This window comes from Eptatretus burgeri, chromosome 17 (assembly GCF_056783735.1).
Source record: "Eptatretus burgeri isolate ZD-2024b chromosome 17, Ebu_testis_v1, whole genome shotgun sequence".
Lineage (NCBI taxonomy): Eukaryota > Metazoa > Chordata > Myxini > Myxiniformes > Myxinidae > Eptatretus > Eptatretus burgeri.
Genome location: NC_140977.1, coordinates 54,369,512 through 54,386,119, shown reverse-complemented (window position 1 = coordinate 54,386,119; position 16,608 = coordinate 54,369,512). Strand labels below are relative to the sequence as shown.

The 16,608-nt window shown below is 48.6% G+C and overlaps 1 protein-coding gene across 2 annotated transcripts in view; it reads right to left on the bottom strand.

Annotated features, from left to right (window-relative positions):
* Positions 1–4,671, bottom strand: part of JPT2 (Jupiter microtubule associated homolog 2) — a 37,830-nt gene extending 33,159 nt beyond the window's left edge. Inside the window, exon 1 of one of the 2 annotated variants that reach the window (XM_085863132.1) lies at positions 4,490–4,671. In XM_085863132.1, coding sequence (XP_085719258.1) covers positions 4,490–4,545 — 56 coding nt within the window. In that variant the 5' untranslated portion in view covers positions 4,546–4,671. Of the gene's footprint in view, positions 1–4,484 lie in introns of both variants that reach the window. The other variant, XM_085863133.1, reaches the window with a different exon arrangement.
* Positions 4,672–16,608: the final 11,937 nt, after the last annotated feature.

Here is a 16,608-nt window from a genome sequence, read left to right as displayed (position 1 = left end):
GTGTGGGTCCCGTGGTTATAAAAGATCCGTGTGGGTCCCGTGGTTGTAAAAGGTCCGTATGGGTCCCGTGGTTATAAAAGGTCCGTATGGGTCCCGTGGTTATAAAAGGTCCGTATGGGTCCCGTGGTTATAAAAGGTCCGTGTGGGTCCCGTGGTTATAAAAGGTCCGTGTGGGTCCCGTGGTAGTAAAAGGTCCGTATAGGTCCCGTTGTTATAAAAGGTCCGTATGGGTCTCGTGGTTATAAAAGGTCCGTGTGGATCCCGTGGTTATAAAAGGTCCGTGTGGGTCCCGTGGTTATAAAAGGTCCGTGTGGGTCCCGTGGTAGTAAAAGGTCCGTATGGGTCCCGTTGTTATAAAAGGTCCGTATGGGTCCCGTGGTTATAAAAGGTCCGTGTGGGTCCCGTGGTTATAAAAGGTCCGTGTGGGTCCCGTGGTTATAAAAGGTCCGTGTGGGTCCCGTGGTTATAAAAGGTCCGTGTGGGTCCCGTGGTAGTAAAAGGTCCGTATGGGTCCCGTGGTTATAAACGGTCCGTGTGGGTCCCGTGGTAGTAAAAGGTCCATATGGGTCCCGTGGTTATAAAAGGTCCGTGTGGGTCCCGTGGTTATAAAAGGTCCGTGTGGGTCCCGTGGTTGTAAAAGGTCCGTATGGGTCCCGTGGTTATAAAAGGTCCGTGTGGGTCCCGTGGTTATAAAAGGTCCGTGTGGGTCCCGTGGTTATAAAAGGTCCGTGTGGGTCCCGTGGTAGTAAAAGGTCCGTATGAGTCCCGTGGTTATAAAAGGTCCGTGTGGGTCCCGTGGTAGTAAAAGGTCCATATGGGTCCCGTGGTTATAAAAGGTCCGTGTGGGTCCCGTGGTTATAAAAGGTCCGCGTGTGTCCCATGGTAGTAAAAGGTCCGTGTGTGTCCCGTGGTTATAAAAGCTCCTTATGGGTCCCGTGGTTATAAAAGGTCCGTGCGGGTCCCATGGTAGTAAAAGGTCCGTATGGGTCCCGTGGTTATAAAAGGTCCGTGTGGGTCCCATGGTTATAAAAGATCCGTGTGGGTCCCGTGGTTATAAAAGGTCCGTGTGGGTCCCGTGGTAGTAAAAGGTCCGTATGAGTCCCGTGGTTATAAAAGGTCCGTGTGGGTCCCGTGGTAGTAAAAGGTCCATATGGGTCCCGTGGTTATAAAAGGTCCGTGTGGGTCCCGTGGTTATAAAAGGTCCGTGTGTCCCGTGGTTATAAAGATCCGTGTGGGTCCCGTGGTTGTAAAAGGTCCGTATGGGTCCCGTGGTTATAAAAGGTCCGTATGGGTCCCGTGGTTATAAAAGGTCCGTATGGGTCCCGTGGTTATAAAAGGTCCGTGTGGGTCCCGTGGTTATAAAAGGTCCGTGTGGGTCGCGTGGTTATAAAAGGTCCGTATAGGTCCCGTTGTTATAAAAGGTCCGTATGGGTCCCGTGGTTATAAAAGGTCCGTGTGGGTCCCGTGGTTATAAAAGGTCCGTGTGGGTCCCGTGGTTATAAAAGGTCCGTGTGGGTCCCGTGGTTATAAAAGGTCCGTGTGGGTCCCGTGGTTATAAAAGGTCCGTATGGGTCCCGTGGTTATAAAAAGGTCCGTGTGGGTCCCGTGGTTATAAAAGGTCCGTGTGGGTCCCGTGGTTATAAAAGGTCCGTGTGGGTCCCGTGGTTATAAAAGGTCCGTGTGGGTCCCGTGGTTATAAAAGGTCCGTGTGGGTCCCGTGGTTATAAAAGGTCCGTGTGGGTCCCGTGGTTATAAAAGGTCCGTGTGGGTCCCGTGGTTATAAAAGGTCCGTGTGGGTCCCGTGGTAGTAAAAGGTCCGTATGGGTCCCGTGGTTATAAAAGGTCCGTGTGGGTCCCGTGGTAGTAAAAGGTCCATATGGGTCCCGTGGTTATAAAAGGTCCGTGTGGGTCCCGTGGTTATAAAAGGTCCGTGTGGGTCCCGTGGTTATAAAAGGTCCGTGTGGGTCCCGTGGTTATAAAAGGTCCGTGTGGGTCCCGTGGTAGTAAAAGGTCCGTATGAGTCCCGTGGTTATAAAAGGTCCGTGTGGGTCCCGTGGTAGTAAAAGGTCCATATGGGTCCCGTGGTTATAAAAGGTCCGTGTGGGTCCCGTGGTTATAAAAGGTCCGTGTGGGTCCCGTGGTTGTAAAAGGTCCGTATGGGTCCCGTGGTTATAAAAGGTCCGTGTGGGTCCCGTGGTTATAAAAGGTCCGTGTGGGTCCCGTGGTTATAAAAGGTCCGTGTGGGTCCCATGGTAGTAAAAGGTCCATATGGGTCCCATGGTTATAAAAGGTCCGTGTGGGTCCCGTGGTTATAAAAGATCCGTGTGGGTCCCGTGGTTGTAAAAGGTCCGTATGGGTCCCGTGGTTATAAAAGGTCCGTATGGGTCCCGTGGTTATAAAAGGTCCGTATGGGTCCCGTGGTTATAAAAGGTCCGTGTGGGTCCCGTGGTTATAAAAGGTCCGTGTGGGTCCCGTGGTTATAAAAGGTCCATATAGGTCCCGTTGTTATAAAAGGTCCGTATGGGTCTCGTGGTTATAAAAGGTCCGTGTGGATCCCGTGGTTATAAAAGGTCCGTGTGGGTCCCGTGGTTATAAAAGGTCCGTGTGGGTCCCGTGGTAGTAAAAGGTCCGTATGGGTCCCGTTGTTATAAAAGGTCTGTATGGGTCCCGTGGTTATAAAAGGTCTGTGTGGGTCCCGTGGTTATAAAAGGTCCGTGTGGGTCCCGTGGTTATAAAAGGTCCGTGTGGGTCCCGTGGTTATAAAAGGTCCGTGTGGGTCCCGTGGTAGTAAAAGGTCCGTATGGGTCCCGTGGTTATAAAAGGTCCGTGTGGGTCCCGTGGTAGTAAAAGGTCCATATGGGTCCCGTGGTTATAAAAGGTCCGTGTGGGTCCCGTGGTTATAAAAGGTCCGTGTGGGTCCCGTGGTTATAAAAGGTCCGTGTGGGTCCCGTGGTTATAAAAGGTCCGTGTGGGTCCCGTGGTTATAAAAGGTCCGTGTGGGTCCCGTGGTTATAAAAGGTCCGTGTGGGTCCCGTGGTTGTAAAAGGTCCGTATGGGTCCCGTGGTTGTAAAAGGTCCGTGTGGGTCCCGTGGTTGTAAAAGGTCCATATGGGTCCCGTGGTTATAAAAGGTCCGTGTGGGTCCCGTGGTTATAAAAGGTCCGTGTGGGTCCCGTGGTTGTAAAAGGTCCGTGTGGGTCCCGTGGTTATAAAAGGTCCGTATGGGTCCCGTGGTTATAAAAGTTCCGTATGGGTCCCGTGGTTATAAAAGTTCCGTATGGGTCCCGTGGTTATAAATGGTCCGTGTGGGTCCCGTGGTTGTAAAAGGTCCGTGTGGGTCCCGTGGTTGTAAAAGGTCCGTATGGGTCCCGTGGTTGTAAAAGGTCCGTATGGGTCCCGTGGTTATAAAAGTTCCGTATGGGTCCCGTGGTTATAAATGGTCCGTGTGGATCCCGTGGTTATAAAAGGTCCGTATGGGTCCCGTGGTTATAAAAGGTCCGTATGGGTCCCGTGGTTATAAAAGTTCCGTATGGGTCCCGTGGTTATAAAAGGTCCGTGTGGGTCCCGTGGTTATAAAAGGTCCGTGTGGGTCCCGTGGTTATAAATGGTCCGTGTGGGTCCCGTGGTTGTAAAAGGTCCGTGTGGGTCCCGTGGTTGTAAAAGGTCCGTATGGGTCCCGTGGTTATAAAAGGTCCGTGTGGGTCCCGTGGTTATAAAAGGTCCGTGTGGGTCCCGTGGTTGTAAAAGGTCCGTATGGGTCCCGTGGTTGTAAAAGGTCCGTGTGGGTCCCGTGGTTATAAAAGGTCCGTGTGGGTCCCGTGGTTATAAAAGGTCCGTGTGGGTCCCGTGGTTATAAAAGGTCCGTGTGGGTCCCGTGGTTGTAAAAGGTCCGTATGGGTCCCGTGGTTGTAAAAGGTCCGTATGGGTCCCGTGGTTATAAAAGTTCCGTATGGGTCCCGTGGTTATAAATGGTCCGTGTGGGTCCCGTGGTTATAAATGGACCGACGAGGTGAGCAGGTAAAATCTTGTGACCTCCCCGTTGTGGGTCCAACTCCCAAGGCTGTTCCCATCGTAATGTCCACGCCCTGCGATACAGGACGGGTTCTTACCCTCGTCCACGACTCGCCATTCGCGCCCCGATGCTCCGTTCACAGTACGAACGTACGTACGTTACAGCACGGTTGTTTGTTACCGGTCACGAGGCCGGTTCGTTATCGGCCATTCCCTTCGGGCGGCGCCCAGGCTCCGGCCTCTGTCCGGGAAACCAAAGGGTGAACACGATCCGCATCCCGCACGATTGTCTTCATCAAACGGAGCTGGAAGGACATGATGATGATTTATAAATCGATGTTCGTGCGAGAACGACTCGACGAGTCCCCGCAGATACAAATCTGTGAAACCTTAAAAACCCTCACAATGGAAAACCGTTATTACTATAAATCAAGCTGCAGCGCCCACCGCCCAGTCAGGGTCTCACGGCCATACCCGACCTGGAGCTCGGCTTGTCCTCTCCCCCAAATCCTTTGTACGTCGTTGTGGTGGTCATGCTTTCGATTTTTCAAACGTTCGATCCCGAAACCGCCGCCGGAGTGCAGAGTCCAGACACCTCTCGGCACACAAAACTGAACCAGCTACGCGGTGACGTCACTCACGCCTGCCTGGCTTCCTCTTCTTCGGGTCACGTGATTGAACGGGCCATTCGATCCATTGCCGTTGACGTGGATTTCTATCCTCGAACCGCGTCGTGATCGAAAGGATTCTTTAGATTGTTGAGGGATCTTGTCCTTCTCGAGGATTCAACGTCTAGCCGACTCGGTGTTGCATTGTATCGGGATAAATAGACCACAGAAGTCCAGTAAAAAAAATCAATGTCCACCAGGAGTTCTTTCCTTTGTACAATTTATTTGCTGTCCCCCTGTCTTCTCTCTCCCTTCATATATGTATCTCCCATTTTAAAGCAGAGAGGGCTTTTGATCGCAAAGAACAGAATGTACAGCTTATCAGCCCGGTCACCTTGTACTTGCAAAAGAACCAAACAATGTCCAAAGTGTCAAAGAAAGACAAGATTATAAGTCGGTGGTAGGCCTTAACAACTAAATAATAGAACAGTAGAGGGAAAAAAAAACTAACACTTTGACCTACTCAGACTGAGGTAAAAGTTTCTTGTCTAAAGAGTAATAATTTCCCCAACACTCCCCCCTTGTTGCCTAAAAAGGCAACACAAGTTAAGTTTAACGATTTTTTTTTCTCTTCACTTGGAAATACATTTTCTCTTGCGTTTGAGTGTGCCCATTTTCTTGGGTAGTCATATCCCCCCTCTTTCACATCGTAGAGCTCAGTCCCGAAGCCTTTCCTGTCCCGCAAGCCAGGTGGCTTCATGTGGTTGTACAGCTTTGGACCTGGTTGAGGTTCCGGTAGGCCCCTAGGCCGATAGAAGATAAGGCTACCCGTTGGGCTGCACAGCTGATTTTCAACAACCTATTTCGGGAACAGAGCAGATGGGCAAGAGTGGAATGACAATTCCCGTGAATATTGAACACATTCATTTGCGCTACTTATGGATTTCCAAGTTCAGGTTCTATCTCAAAAGAGTCGTAGGACTCAGTCTCAAAACCTGGGTATGAGGGTGGTGCTTGGGCCACCATCACCTTTTTAGCAGTATTCCTCTTTAGACAAGAAACAATGATGATCCACAATAACCCAACAGAAATCCAATGCAATAGGGTAGTTCCCCAACCTCCAAAAATCCCTTCAAACCAGGAATAAAGCCCATCTTTCGTAAAATAATTGTGATACTTTGCTCCTTCTTGTTTAATCTTGTCAGCTATGTTTGTGATTTTCTCCGAGTTATCAGGGATGTAAGTACAACACTCAGAGTTAATTACAGCACACGTTCCTCCTTGAGCCGCGAGAATGAGGTCGAGCGCAACTCGGTTTTGCATTGAAACTGCACGCAAGGCGACGACCTCCGAGTTGATATCAACCATGCCGAGAGCAGTTTTATTTGCCAATAATTCAAGCGAAGCAGCTAACTCTGCCAATCCCGCAGACGTTTGTCCAACACCGTAGTGAGGGATTATAATCATGAAGAACAGTTCAGTTGACGTGAAACCCCGTTTACCCCGTTTCAAATGCTCAAAAGGTGACTTAGATAGCAGGCGCATATGTGGCAAAATGAATGACAAGAAACAAGATCCACTCCAATTAACTGGAAGCCATGGGTATGCTCGATTTCCACACACGAAACAGGTATTATTTAAAGCGACTTGTGGTCCCATCGTGTGATTTTCATAGACATAATTACTGCATTCAGAATTTCCTAATCTTCTTTCTCCCTATGCCTCTTGTACCAAGCATAGTTCAGGTTTTTCTGTCGCCTGTTCAACCATAAAATGTGGAGGCATTTTACTTAAATTAAAATTTGGCCAAAACCAGTTACTGAAATTTCGTTGTCGGAGGCAATTTCCATTTCCATTGGTAACGATGTGGTCGTCAAGGTTATTATCTTGTTTATCCCAGTTTTTTTCCCTTTGCCCAGTACCCACACCATTCACTCAGATTGAATGGTATTGCCAGAAGAGGTATTCCAGTAACTGCTGAATGAGGTATCTTAGTACAAACCCAGCAATTGGTTTTATTAAAAGCTTTCGCATGTTTACGAGAAAGAGCCAGATAAGTGTTTATTCCATGTGGTGAACCCACTCTGCTCGTTAAGCTTCTTCGGTCTCTGAATGCCCTAGGCTTAGTTTGGTGGGTAGTCTGACAGGCCCATCTCCAAAGAACATGCAAATAACATTGATCACAGATGGTACTTATCGGCTTAACAGGCCAAGTACACATTGTACAACTTGCATTTAGTAGTACAAATAACCCTGCAATGGAAAGAATCATTAAAGTTATCAGGAAGCAATGTTCTCCTCGGGTTCTTTTCTGCCGTGTGCCAGTTTGCAGTGTGTGGCATGGATCCATGTTGCTCTTCCTTTACACTTCACAGCTGTATGGGTAGTTAGCAGTATTAGAAACGGCCCACACCAACGTGCCTGAAGAGAGTTCTTCCTTTTGTAAATTTTCACATAAACAAAGTCTCCGGGTTTGAAGTTGTGATGATCAGATGTGGCTGGTTCTGGCAGAGCTTGTTTCACCTGTGCATAAAAAGTTCTTACAGCATCATTCAGAGAGACACAGAACGTAAGCAACGTGTCGTCCATTTGCTGCACGTTCATGTCTTTTATAGTCAAAGGAGGTGAGTTCGGTAATCTCATTGGTCTTCCCATCAGAATCTCATGCGGAGATAAGCCAGTGTTTCGATTTGCGGTAGATCTCATAGTCATGAGAGCAATTAGCAGAGCATCTGGCCATTTTAATCCAGTTTGTTCACAAATCTTGGCCAGTTTATTCTTTAGAAATCCATTTTGCCTCTCTACTGCCCCCGCAGATTGCGGACGATGCGGGCAGTCGAAATGTTGCTTGATTTGCAATACGCAACACAATTCTTTCACCACTTCGGCTGTGAAATGAGTACCTTGGTCACTGGAGATCCTGCAAGGTATTCCAAACCTACAGATGAAATCCTTCATCAACAGTTTAACCACAGTAATGGCATCTGCTTTCCGACAAGGGTAAGCCTCAACCCATTTGGTGAACAAATCGACGATGACTAACGCAAAATTCAAAACCGCAGCATTTTGGTAACTGGACAAAATCCATCTGGATATGAACAAAAGTCCGAATGGAATTGGATGACCCCCTGGGGCCATCTCCACCCCCCTTGCTGGGTTATGTTTTTGGCAAATATGACATGTCTTACAATACTGTTCTGCAATTGGACTAAACCCCGGGGCAAACCACTGTCTCCCAATTGAAACACTCATGCCCTCTTTGCTAGTATGCCCGGCCCCATGTGCCAATCGGGCAAGCCAAGGTAATAGAGCTCTTGGTGCCACCACACGACCATCAGATGATCTCCATAATTTGGATTCATTTTCGAATTCACATCCAGCCAATATCCACAAATCTCGTTCTTTAGCACTAACAGCTGTCTGCAAAGTGTTTATATCGTCAATGGTCGGCGTTGCCTCTTGTCTCAATACACATTGTGATATTAAAAGAGCTCTGGTGTGGGCAGCAGATTTTGCAGCTGCATCTGCCCTGGCATTTCCCCGTGAGACGTCATCAGATCTCCCAGTGTGGGCGTCACATTTAACCACTGCAATTTGGTGAGGCAGAAGTATTGCTTCCAGCAGATTTGCAATCCATGCTCCATTCCTCACCTGCGCACCTGATGATGTTATAAACCCCCTTTCGCGCCAGAGTGCTCCGAATTCGTGTACAGCACCAAAGGCATAGCCGGAGTCAGTGTAGATTGTCACTATTTGGCCTTTGGCTAAATGGCATGCACGAGTGAGGGCGAACAGTTCTGCCTGTTGTGCGGAGCAGCTCCCAGCCAATCTCCCGCTTTCGATTACTTCGTGATCAGAGCAAACGGCGTAGCCTGTTAATAGATATCCATCAGGTGCACGTGATGATGAGCCGTCGACATATAGAACCAATTCAGAATTTTGGATTGGTGTGTCTCTCAAGTCAGGACATGGTAGACACGTGTGGGCGATTATCTCTCCACAATTGTGAGGATCACCATCTTGTACTCCTGGCAACAAACTAGCAGGATTCAGCGGTGCGCATCTTCTAATCGTAATGTTCGTGGGTGCTGTGAGTGGGAGTTCGTATGTCGTTGCTCTTGAAGCCGACGAATGCTGTGTTTTCGTTTTTAACAGTACAGCTGTTACTGCATGCGGTACCAGGAGAATCAAAGTGTGTCCCAGGACGAGTACTTCTGTCGCCTGCACCGCGAGCGAAGCGGCTGCTACTGCCTTGAGACAAGGGGGGAATCCTTGCGCTACCGGATCCAATTTAGTACTGTAATATGCAACAGGCCGTAATTTATTTCCGTGCTTCTGTGTCAGCACAGATTGTGCGAACCCCTGTCTCTCACATGCGTACAAATGGAAAGGTTTTTCATAGTTTGGTAAACCCAGAGCGGGAGCCGAAGAAAGAGCTTGCTTTAACGTTACAAAAGCCTTGTCTGCATTTTGTGTCCATGCAAGTGGACTGGGCGCGTTTGCCGAACCAATGTCCACCAGGGGGCGCACTAAGGCCGCATAATCTGGTATCCACTGTCTGCAATAGCCGGTCACTCCGAGGAAAGACCTCATCTGTTTAGCAGTAGTTGGCTTGGGCAGGTTTAATATTGCCGCTATACTTTCAGGGGAGATGCGTCTTGTATCTCTCTTCAGAATATGCTCCAAATATTTCACTTCTTCTTGGCAAAACTGCAATTTAGCTCTCGATGCTTTGTGTCCTTTCCTGGCTAAGGCCCTCAACAGTGTCAATGTATCTCGTTCGCATGCGTCTTTTGACGCTGAACAGATCAGCAGGTCGTCAACATATTGAATCAGTGTGGATCCACAAGGGAAAACTACATCATCCAAGTCGTCTTTGAGGGCCCTCGAGAATAATGTTGGACTTTCACAATACCCCTGGGGCAATACAGTCCAAGTGTATTGCCTTCCCTGGTAGGTGAATGCAAACAGAAACTGTACTTCTTGTGCTATTGGTATACTAAAAAAAGCTGAACAAAGATCCACAACACTAAAATAGGTAGTGGTACTTCGGATGCTTGATAGAATGGTAGTTGGATTTGCAATTACAGGAAAAGATGGAATTACCGCATCATTCACTGCCCTCAAATCCTGTACGAATCTCCACGTTGGCTTCCCAGGTTTTCTCACAGGTAAGATTGGTGTATTACATTGACTAACGGTGGGAATGATTATCCCTTGTCTCAATAGCGCTTCCACTACGCGAGCAATTCCTACCTCTGCTTCTGGAGACAAAGGGTATTGCGGTTTTCGAGGCAGTTTCTTTTCTGGATCTATAGTGATCTTGATTGGATTCATACTTTTAATTTGGCCTACATCGTTGGCATGTGTTGCCCACAGACAAGTCGGGACTTGTTCGAGTATTTCAGGTAATTTTCCTGACCCATTTAATTCCGAGAGATCGACCATCTCGAACACAGCTTTTGCCGATCCTCGACATTTTGACCAACAGTATCCCTGTTCCCCAATCTTCCAAAGTCCGTTTACTTGGCTCGATTCCATCAAAGTCGCTTGTGATGCTTTCTTCAAAGAGGTTACCATGTGACCAATGTCCGTTTCTTGGTAACCTTCTGTGGTGTAACACTGGACGGTTGGTTCCACAATTTTAATTGTTCCTGCGTGAGATGCACCTCCAGGCCAATCCCTTGCTTCCCAATCCAAATTGTTCCCAACACTAAGTCAAAGGTCTGGTGTAATTTCGAGAGTGTTTCACTCGCATAGACGTTATCTTTTCCCTTGATGTTGCAATCTGCAATGCAATGTAGTCGAGTCTGTAAGTACCGTCTGTCCATGCCGTGTTTACTCACCCAATCGAGCACCTCGGGTACGTTTCTCTCCAAATGTGACAAATATTCCTGCAAATAGTTAAATGCTTCACAATTAATCACAGTCCATTGATATACAAGATTTTCTGTATTTTCCTGTAATAAATTCATCATAGTTTTGTGCGATTCGTGAGATATTTCTAAATATACGCCCTCAGGAGTACACTTAACTGTACAATTCAGCTTGCATAACAGATCTCTCCCCAACAGATTAATTGGTGTATCGGTTGCCATCAAAAATTCATGGTTTGCAGACAATGGTCCAATTTCCACCCGGAGCTGCTCTGTCAGTGGAATCGTACTAGCAACTCCTGACATTCCCACTACTTTTACTCGTTCTCGCGATAATGGGGCGTCTGGGAAATCACTCCTTCTGAGCGCAGATTTGGTTGCTCCTGTGTCGACTAAGAAAGGAATCTCTTGGCCTTCAATTTTCAAAGTCAATTTCGGTTCGTCACATGGTTTCAAAGTCAGGAAGGGTAACTCAGACGAAGTCGCTTCTTTTCTTTGTCATAAAACGAATGGGTTTTGGGTTTGAAATGAACCTTGAGATGGAGGAGGTAGAAATGAGGGTGGAGGAGGAGGGAACGAGGCTGGGGGAGGAGGAGGAGGGAATTCGGTTTGAGGTGCAGTGGGTTGAAATGAACCAGCTTGCTCAAACTGTGTTCCCCATCTTTCCTGTTGTCTATAATATGGATTTTCATTCACTGGAGGCGTGGAGTGTCTGCGATTTTCATCTCTGTATTGTGCCGCTGGTCTCTGTTCTACCGGTCCATCCGTACTATAAGTTCGACTGTTTCTACGATTTCGGCATTCGTTAGCCCAGTGTCCTTGTTTTCCGCATGTATAACAGAAATCTCTGCGCTGGTCTCTGTATTTTGGTCTCTGACGGTAATAGGTTTGCTCTCGGTTTTGTGCATTATATCTCACATTCCTTCCCCCGGGGCATTCACCTTGACCTTGAACCTGGGATAGCATTAATGTTGATTCGTTTTCCTCGTCAGAATGATGTTTCAACAATGAATTACAATGTGTTACATATTCCATCAAGTCTTTCACTTCCTTTAATTCCCAACCAATACATACTCGCTTTATTTCATTTTGCAATTTGGCCGTCAAACCATTAAGGTATACATTAGCAAATGGTACTCCCTCTTCTTTCAGTCCAGAGTGACATTGGTATACACCCCGAAAACGCTCTAAGAACTCCAATGGGTCCTCGCCAGCACATTGCCTGCATATCTGTATTTTTGCCCAGTCGGTCTTAAGTGTTACCACCTCTGTGACACCGTCAATAAGGGTGTCGATATGTTCTTTGAGCTCCTCCCTGTCTCCAGGAGCTTCATCTGGCCATGCAGCTACCTGTTTCAATTGTCGGAGTAACCCCTCTGGTACCACTAATTTTAATAATATTTCCATGTCCATATATGTTGGCTGATGGCATGCCACCACCACACGTAGTTCCGCCTGGAATTTTTTTGGGTTCTCTCGTATCTTCGGCATCTCATTTACGATGGCTCTTAATTCAGAGCCCCACGGATGATATATTGCTTGTACCTCCCTTGCACCTGGGTAATCTCGCAATGGAAATGCGCCTATGAGTGCCTCATCATCTCTGTCCTTCGCGGTCTCTGACATTATTTTTTTTGATCGAGTTTGTATTTTACCCTTGTCAGCAAGAGGAACTTTATTTTTGCTTTGTGTTCTTGTTTCTTTCTTAATTACTCGCCTGGCTCCCCGTTGAGCCTCTCCTTGTCCTGTGGCATCATCTCCCTGTCTCTCCCGCTTCTTCGTCCTCGAGCGGTTGTGCTATCGGAACTGTGCCCTCTGGCCATGTATCTGAGTCTTCTTCTTCATCCTCAAATCTGACAGCCACTGCTCGCTGTCTCTTGGTTTTATTTTCAAGTCTCACCGGCATTTGCTTCGTTAATTGGTCTAGCTGACCCTTCAGGTTTAACAACCGTGCCTTTTCGTCTCTGTCATGACATTCCTTCATCCAATTTATATAAACGCTCCAGTTCACCTGCTTCTGGACCTTTTTGTCACTATTTTTCACTTCCAGTACTTTTCTTAAATTGTCTAAACACTTGTGATCGAACGTTCCATTCTCAGGGAAGGGTAATCCACTATTTTTGGTCCAATTGCACCATTTCCCCATGTCTCTCACAGCTTCAGGCCCATACTTATCAAACATAATTCTTGCACATGTACCTCTCCGTGGTTTTTGAATACAATTTGCCTCGGTATACACAATTTCCTTCCTTTTACAATTTCTGTTTCCCATCTCTAAAATCACACAGATCACAACTGCTAAATTCACTCGAAAATCACAGAATAAAATAAATCGCACCCTCGGAGAACCCTCCCTGCTTACCTTCGCTCAAGCACTTGTCGTTCCTTCAGGCACTGCCTCTGGCAGATTAAGCACCTCCGGTCACGAGCGCCGCACAACGCCGGTTCAAATCCGAGTCACGGCACCAAAACTGACGTGGATTTCTATCCTCGAACCGCGTCGTGATCGAAAAGATTCTTTAGATTGTTGAGGGATCTTGTCCTTCTCGAGGATTCAACGTCTAGCCGACTCGGTGTTGCATTGTATCGGGATAAATAAACCACAGAAGTCCAGTAAAAAAATCAATGTCCACCAGGAGTTCTTTCTTTGTACAATTTATTTGCTGTCCCCCTGTCTTCTCTCTACCTTCATATATGTATCTCCCATTTTAAAGCAGAGAGGGCTTTTGATCGCAAAGAACAGAATGTACAGCTTATCAGCCCAGGTCAGGTCAGGTATGGGAGCATGTGCCAGAACAGCGCGTCGCTGCGTCCACTTTCCGCCGGTACTCCAGGGACCTCCGTCTGGCCATCCCCCAGGCAGATGCCAAGCCCATCCCCATCTCCTTGAGATGATGGTCAACCTGCTGCAACCACGAGGCACGTGGTCGGCCCACTGGCCTCCTCCACTCATGAGACTCCCTCGCTGAGAGAATCTGGTGAGCAGGATCAGCGTCAGGAAAACGAGCCACATGTCCATACAGCCGCAACTGATGCTCACGGACTATGCAGGTAACAAATCTCATCCGAGTCTCTCTCAGCAACCGCTCGTTGGACACAAAATCCGACCAGCGATAGCCAAGGATTCTCCGAAGAGACCTGGTACCAAAGGAATTAAGTCTCCGTCTCAGATCCTTGGTCAGAGTCCAAGTCTCGCATCCATAGAGCAAGACTGGAAGTACCAAGGACCTGAAGACTCAGACTTTCGTCCTCCCCCACAGGTACCGGCAGCGCCACACCCCATGATCCAGTGAATCCATGACTCCCCAGGCCCGACCCAGACGTCTATTGACCTCTGACTCGCAGCCAGCAGAGACATGAATATCACTGCCAAGGTAAGTGAATCTCTCCACGACCTCACCATCCTCACCACAAACAGACACAGACAGGACAGCAGCATCCAAGATGTCACCGAAAGCCTGGATCTTAGTTTTGACCCAAGAAACCCGTAATCCCAGCGGCTCCGACTCCTCATTCAGCACCTCGAGGGCCCCCAAAAGGATGTCTAAAGTCTCCGCAAAGATGACTGCATCATCTGCAAAATCAAGGTCTGAGATCTTGACATTCCCAAACGATGCACCGCAACTTGATCTCTCAGACATCCTCCCTAAAATCCACTCCATACAAGTGCTGAAAAGTGTGTGTGCCAGTACACATCCCTGACGAACTCCAGTAACAACTGGAAATAAGTCAGAGATGGCACCACCACACTTCACAGCACTCTCAGTACCAGAGTAGAGTTCAGACATCAGATCGATCAGTTTTGGTGGCACCCCACGAAGACCAAGAATCCTCCAGAGGACATTCCGATTCACTGAATTGAACGCTTTCCAGAGATCAACATAGGCTGCAAGCAGTCCCTGCCGAAACTCTCGTCTGCGTTCGGTGAGGACACGAAGGGCAAGGATACGGTCAATCGTTGACCTCTTTGGTGTAAAGCCTGACTGCTGTGGACGCTGGTGCTCAAGCAGATGGTGGCGAACCCTATCAAGAATTATCCGAGCAAAGACCTTGCCCGGCACTGAGAGCAGCGTCACCCCTCGGTAGTTGTTGCAGTCTTGGCGATCACCCTTCCCTTTCCAGAGAGGGACAACAAGGCCCCTCTTCCAGTCAGTTGGGATGATGCCTGTGTTCCAGGCAGAGCACAAAACTGCATGCAACGATACGAGTGCAGCATTTCCACCAGCCTTGAGAAGTTCGGCATGGATGCCACAGATCCCTGGAGCTTTGCCCCGTTTCAACTGGTTCACCGCAGCCCGTGTTTCCACAAGCGAAGGTGGACCACAGTTGATTCGAGGGTCAGCAACAGGGATTGTAACACCCTTGACGTCCAACTTGACAGCTGGGGGATCAGCCTGGTACAACCGCTCAAAGTAACCGGCCCAGCGGGCCTTCACTTCAGACTCCTCTGTCAAGCGCCTACCACTCTCTGCTCGAACTGCAGTGCTCCGAGGGATGGGCTTGGATGAACGTAATGCGCGAATTCCCCTGCAAGCGGGACGAGAATCACCTGTCCACAGGTGATGCTCTACCCCCTCACAGATTCCTCGCACATAGGCCTCCTTGTCCACCCTCAGTGCACGTACAGTTTTACGCCTCAGCTCCCTGAACAGCTCAGCTCTGCCATTCAGCCTGGCCCTGCGACTCTGGTCAATGGTATCCAGTGTCCCTCGAGAGACAAAATTCTTCTTTGCCCTGTGGTGAGCTCCAAGACATCCACCGGCAACATCAAGGATGGTGGTCTTGAAGGCACTCCACAACTCTTCAGGACCCCCCAAAGCACCCAGACCCCCCAAGTGTCCACTCGGCCTGTTCGCAAACTCCTCAGCTACTCTCTCATCCCTGAGCTTGCCAACATCCAGCCTAGGCTGGGATGGTACCATTCTCCAGGATTTAAGGTGCAGCTTTAGAGTTGCTACAACAAGCCTGTGGTCAGTATTGAGGAACTGAGCACTCCGGTAGACCCTGCAGTTCTGGATCATCCTCCAACGACCGTCAATCAGGACATGGTCAATCTCCTTTGCCACACCACCAGCGTTGGAATACCAAGTCCAGCAATGAGCTTGGGGGCGCTGAAACCATGAACCAGCCACCCTAAGTCCATGACTTCTTGCAAAGTCAAGGAACTTAGTGCTATTCTGGTTCATAGTTCCTGACCCATGGGGACCAACACACACCTCATAACCATCCCTATCAGTTCCAGTCGATGCATTGAAATCCCCCATGACTAGAAGTGTATCTCGTCTGGGGCACTGATCAACCACAGACTCGAGTGTGGCGTAGAATGCATCCGTCACGGTGAGATCACTCGCCTCAGTCGGAGCATAAACAGAGACCAGGGAAATGACACCCAAGGAGTGACGGATCCTTAATCTCATAATACGCTCGTTGACCAGTGTTACCTCAATTATCATTGGGGTCAGCTTATTGGACACAGCTACAGCAACTCCTTGGGTATGGTAACCATCAGAGCGACCAGACCAATAGTAGGTGTAACCACCCACCATTATCTCGCCGCAATCCGGTCTCTGAACCTCAGAGAGAGCTGCAATCCCGATGTCCAAACGCTTGAGCTCAGATGATAACAGAGACAGGTGATCATCCTCTCTTAGGGATAGGACATTCCAGGCACCCACCCGAAGGGACCGCCTCAGGTTAACCCAAGGAGACCACCGTCTGGTGGACGACACCTCAGCACCACTCCGACACACTCTCCCGCAATCTGACCCAGGGATGTTACCCCGTGGTTTCCCTCCTATCATCAAAGATTGGGGGTCCCGAAGGCTTTGCCCCAATCCCGTCATCCGGTGAGCTGCCCTGCGAAGGGAAGCTGCACAGGAGGTACTCCCACGGAGTGGGTTTTCAGATTTTTTTGCGTTTTTGCGTTTTGCGGAATGAAGCGTTTTACGGTGGCCGGAGTGCAAATCCTGCCACCAACCTCCTAATAAGAAGTGACCCAACTGCAGGAGGATGTCCACAGACACAGTTGGGCACTAGATATGGATGGCCGTTGGCTCACAAGGAGCTCCTCCGCCCTTTGACAGGTTTTGTTTTTAATCCTGCTGGGTGTCCATA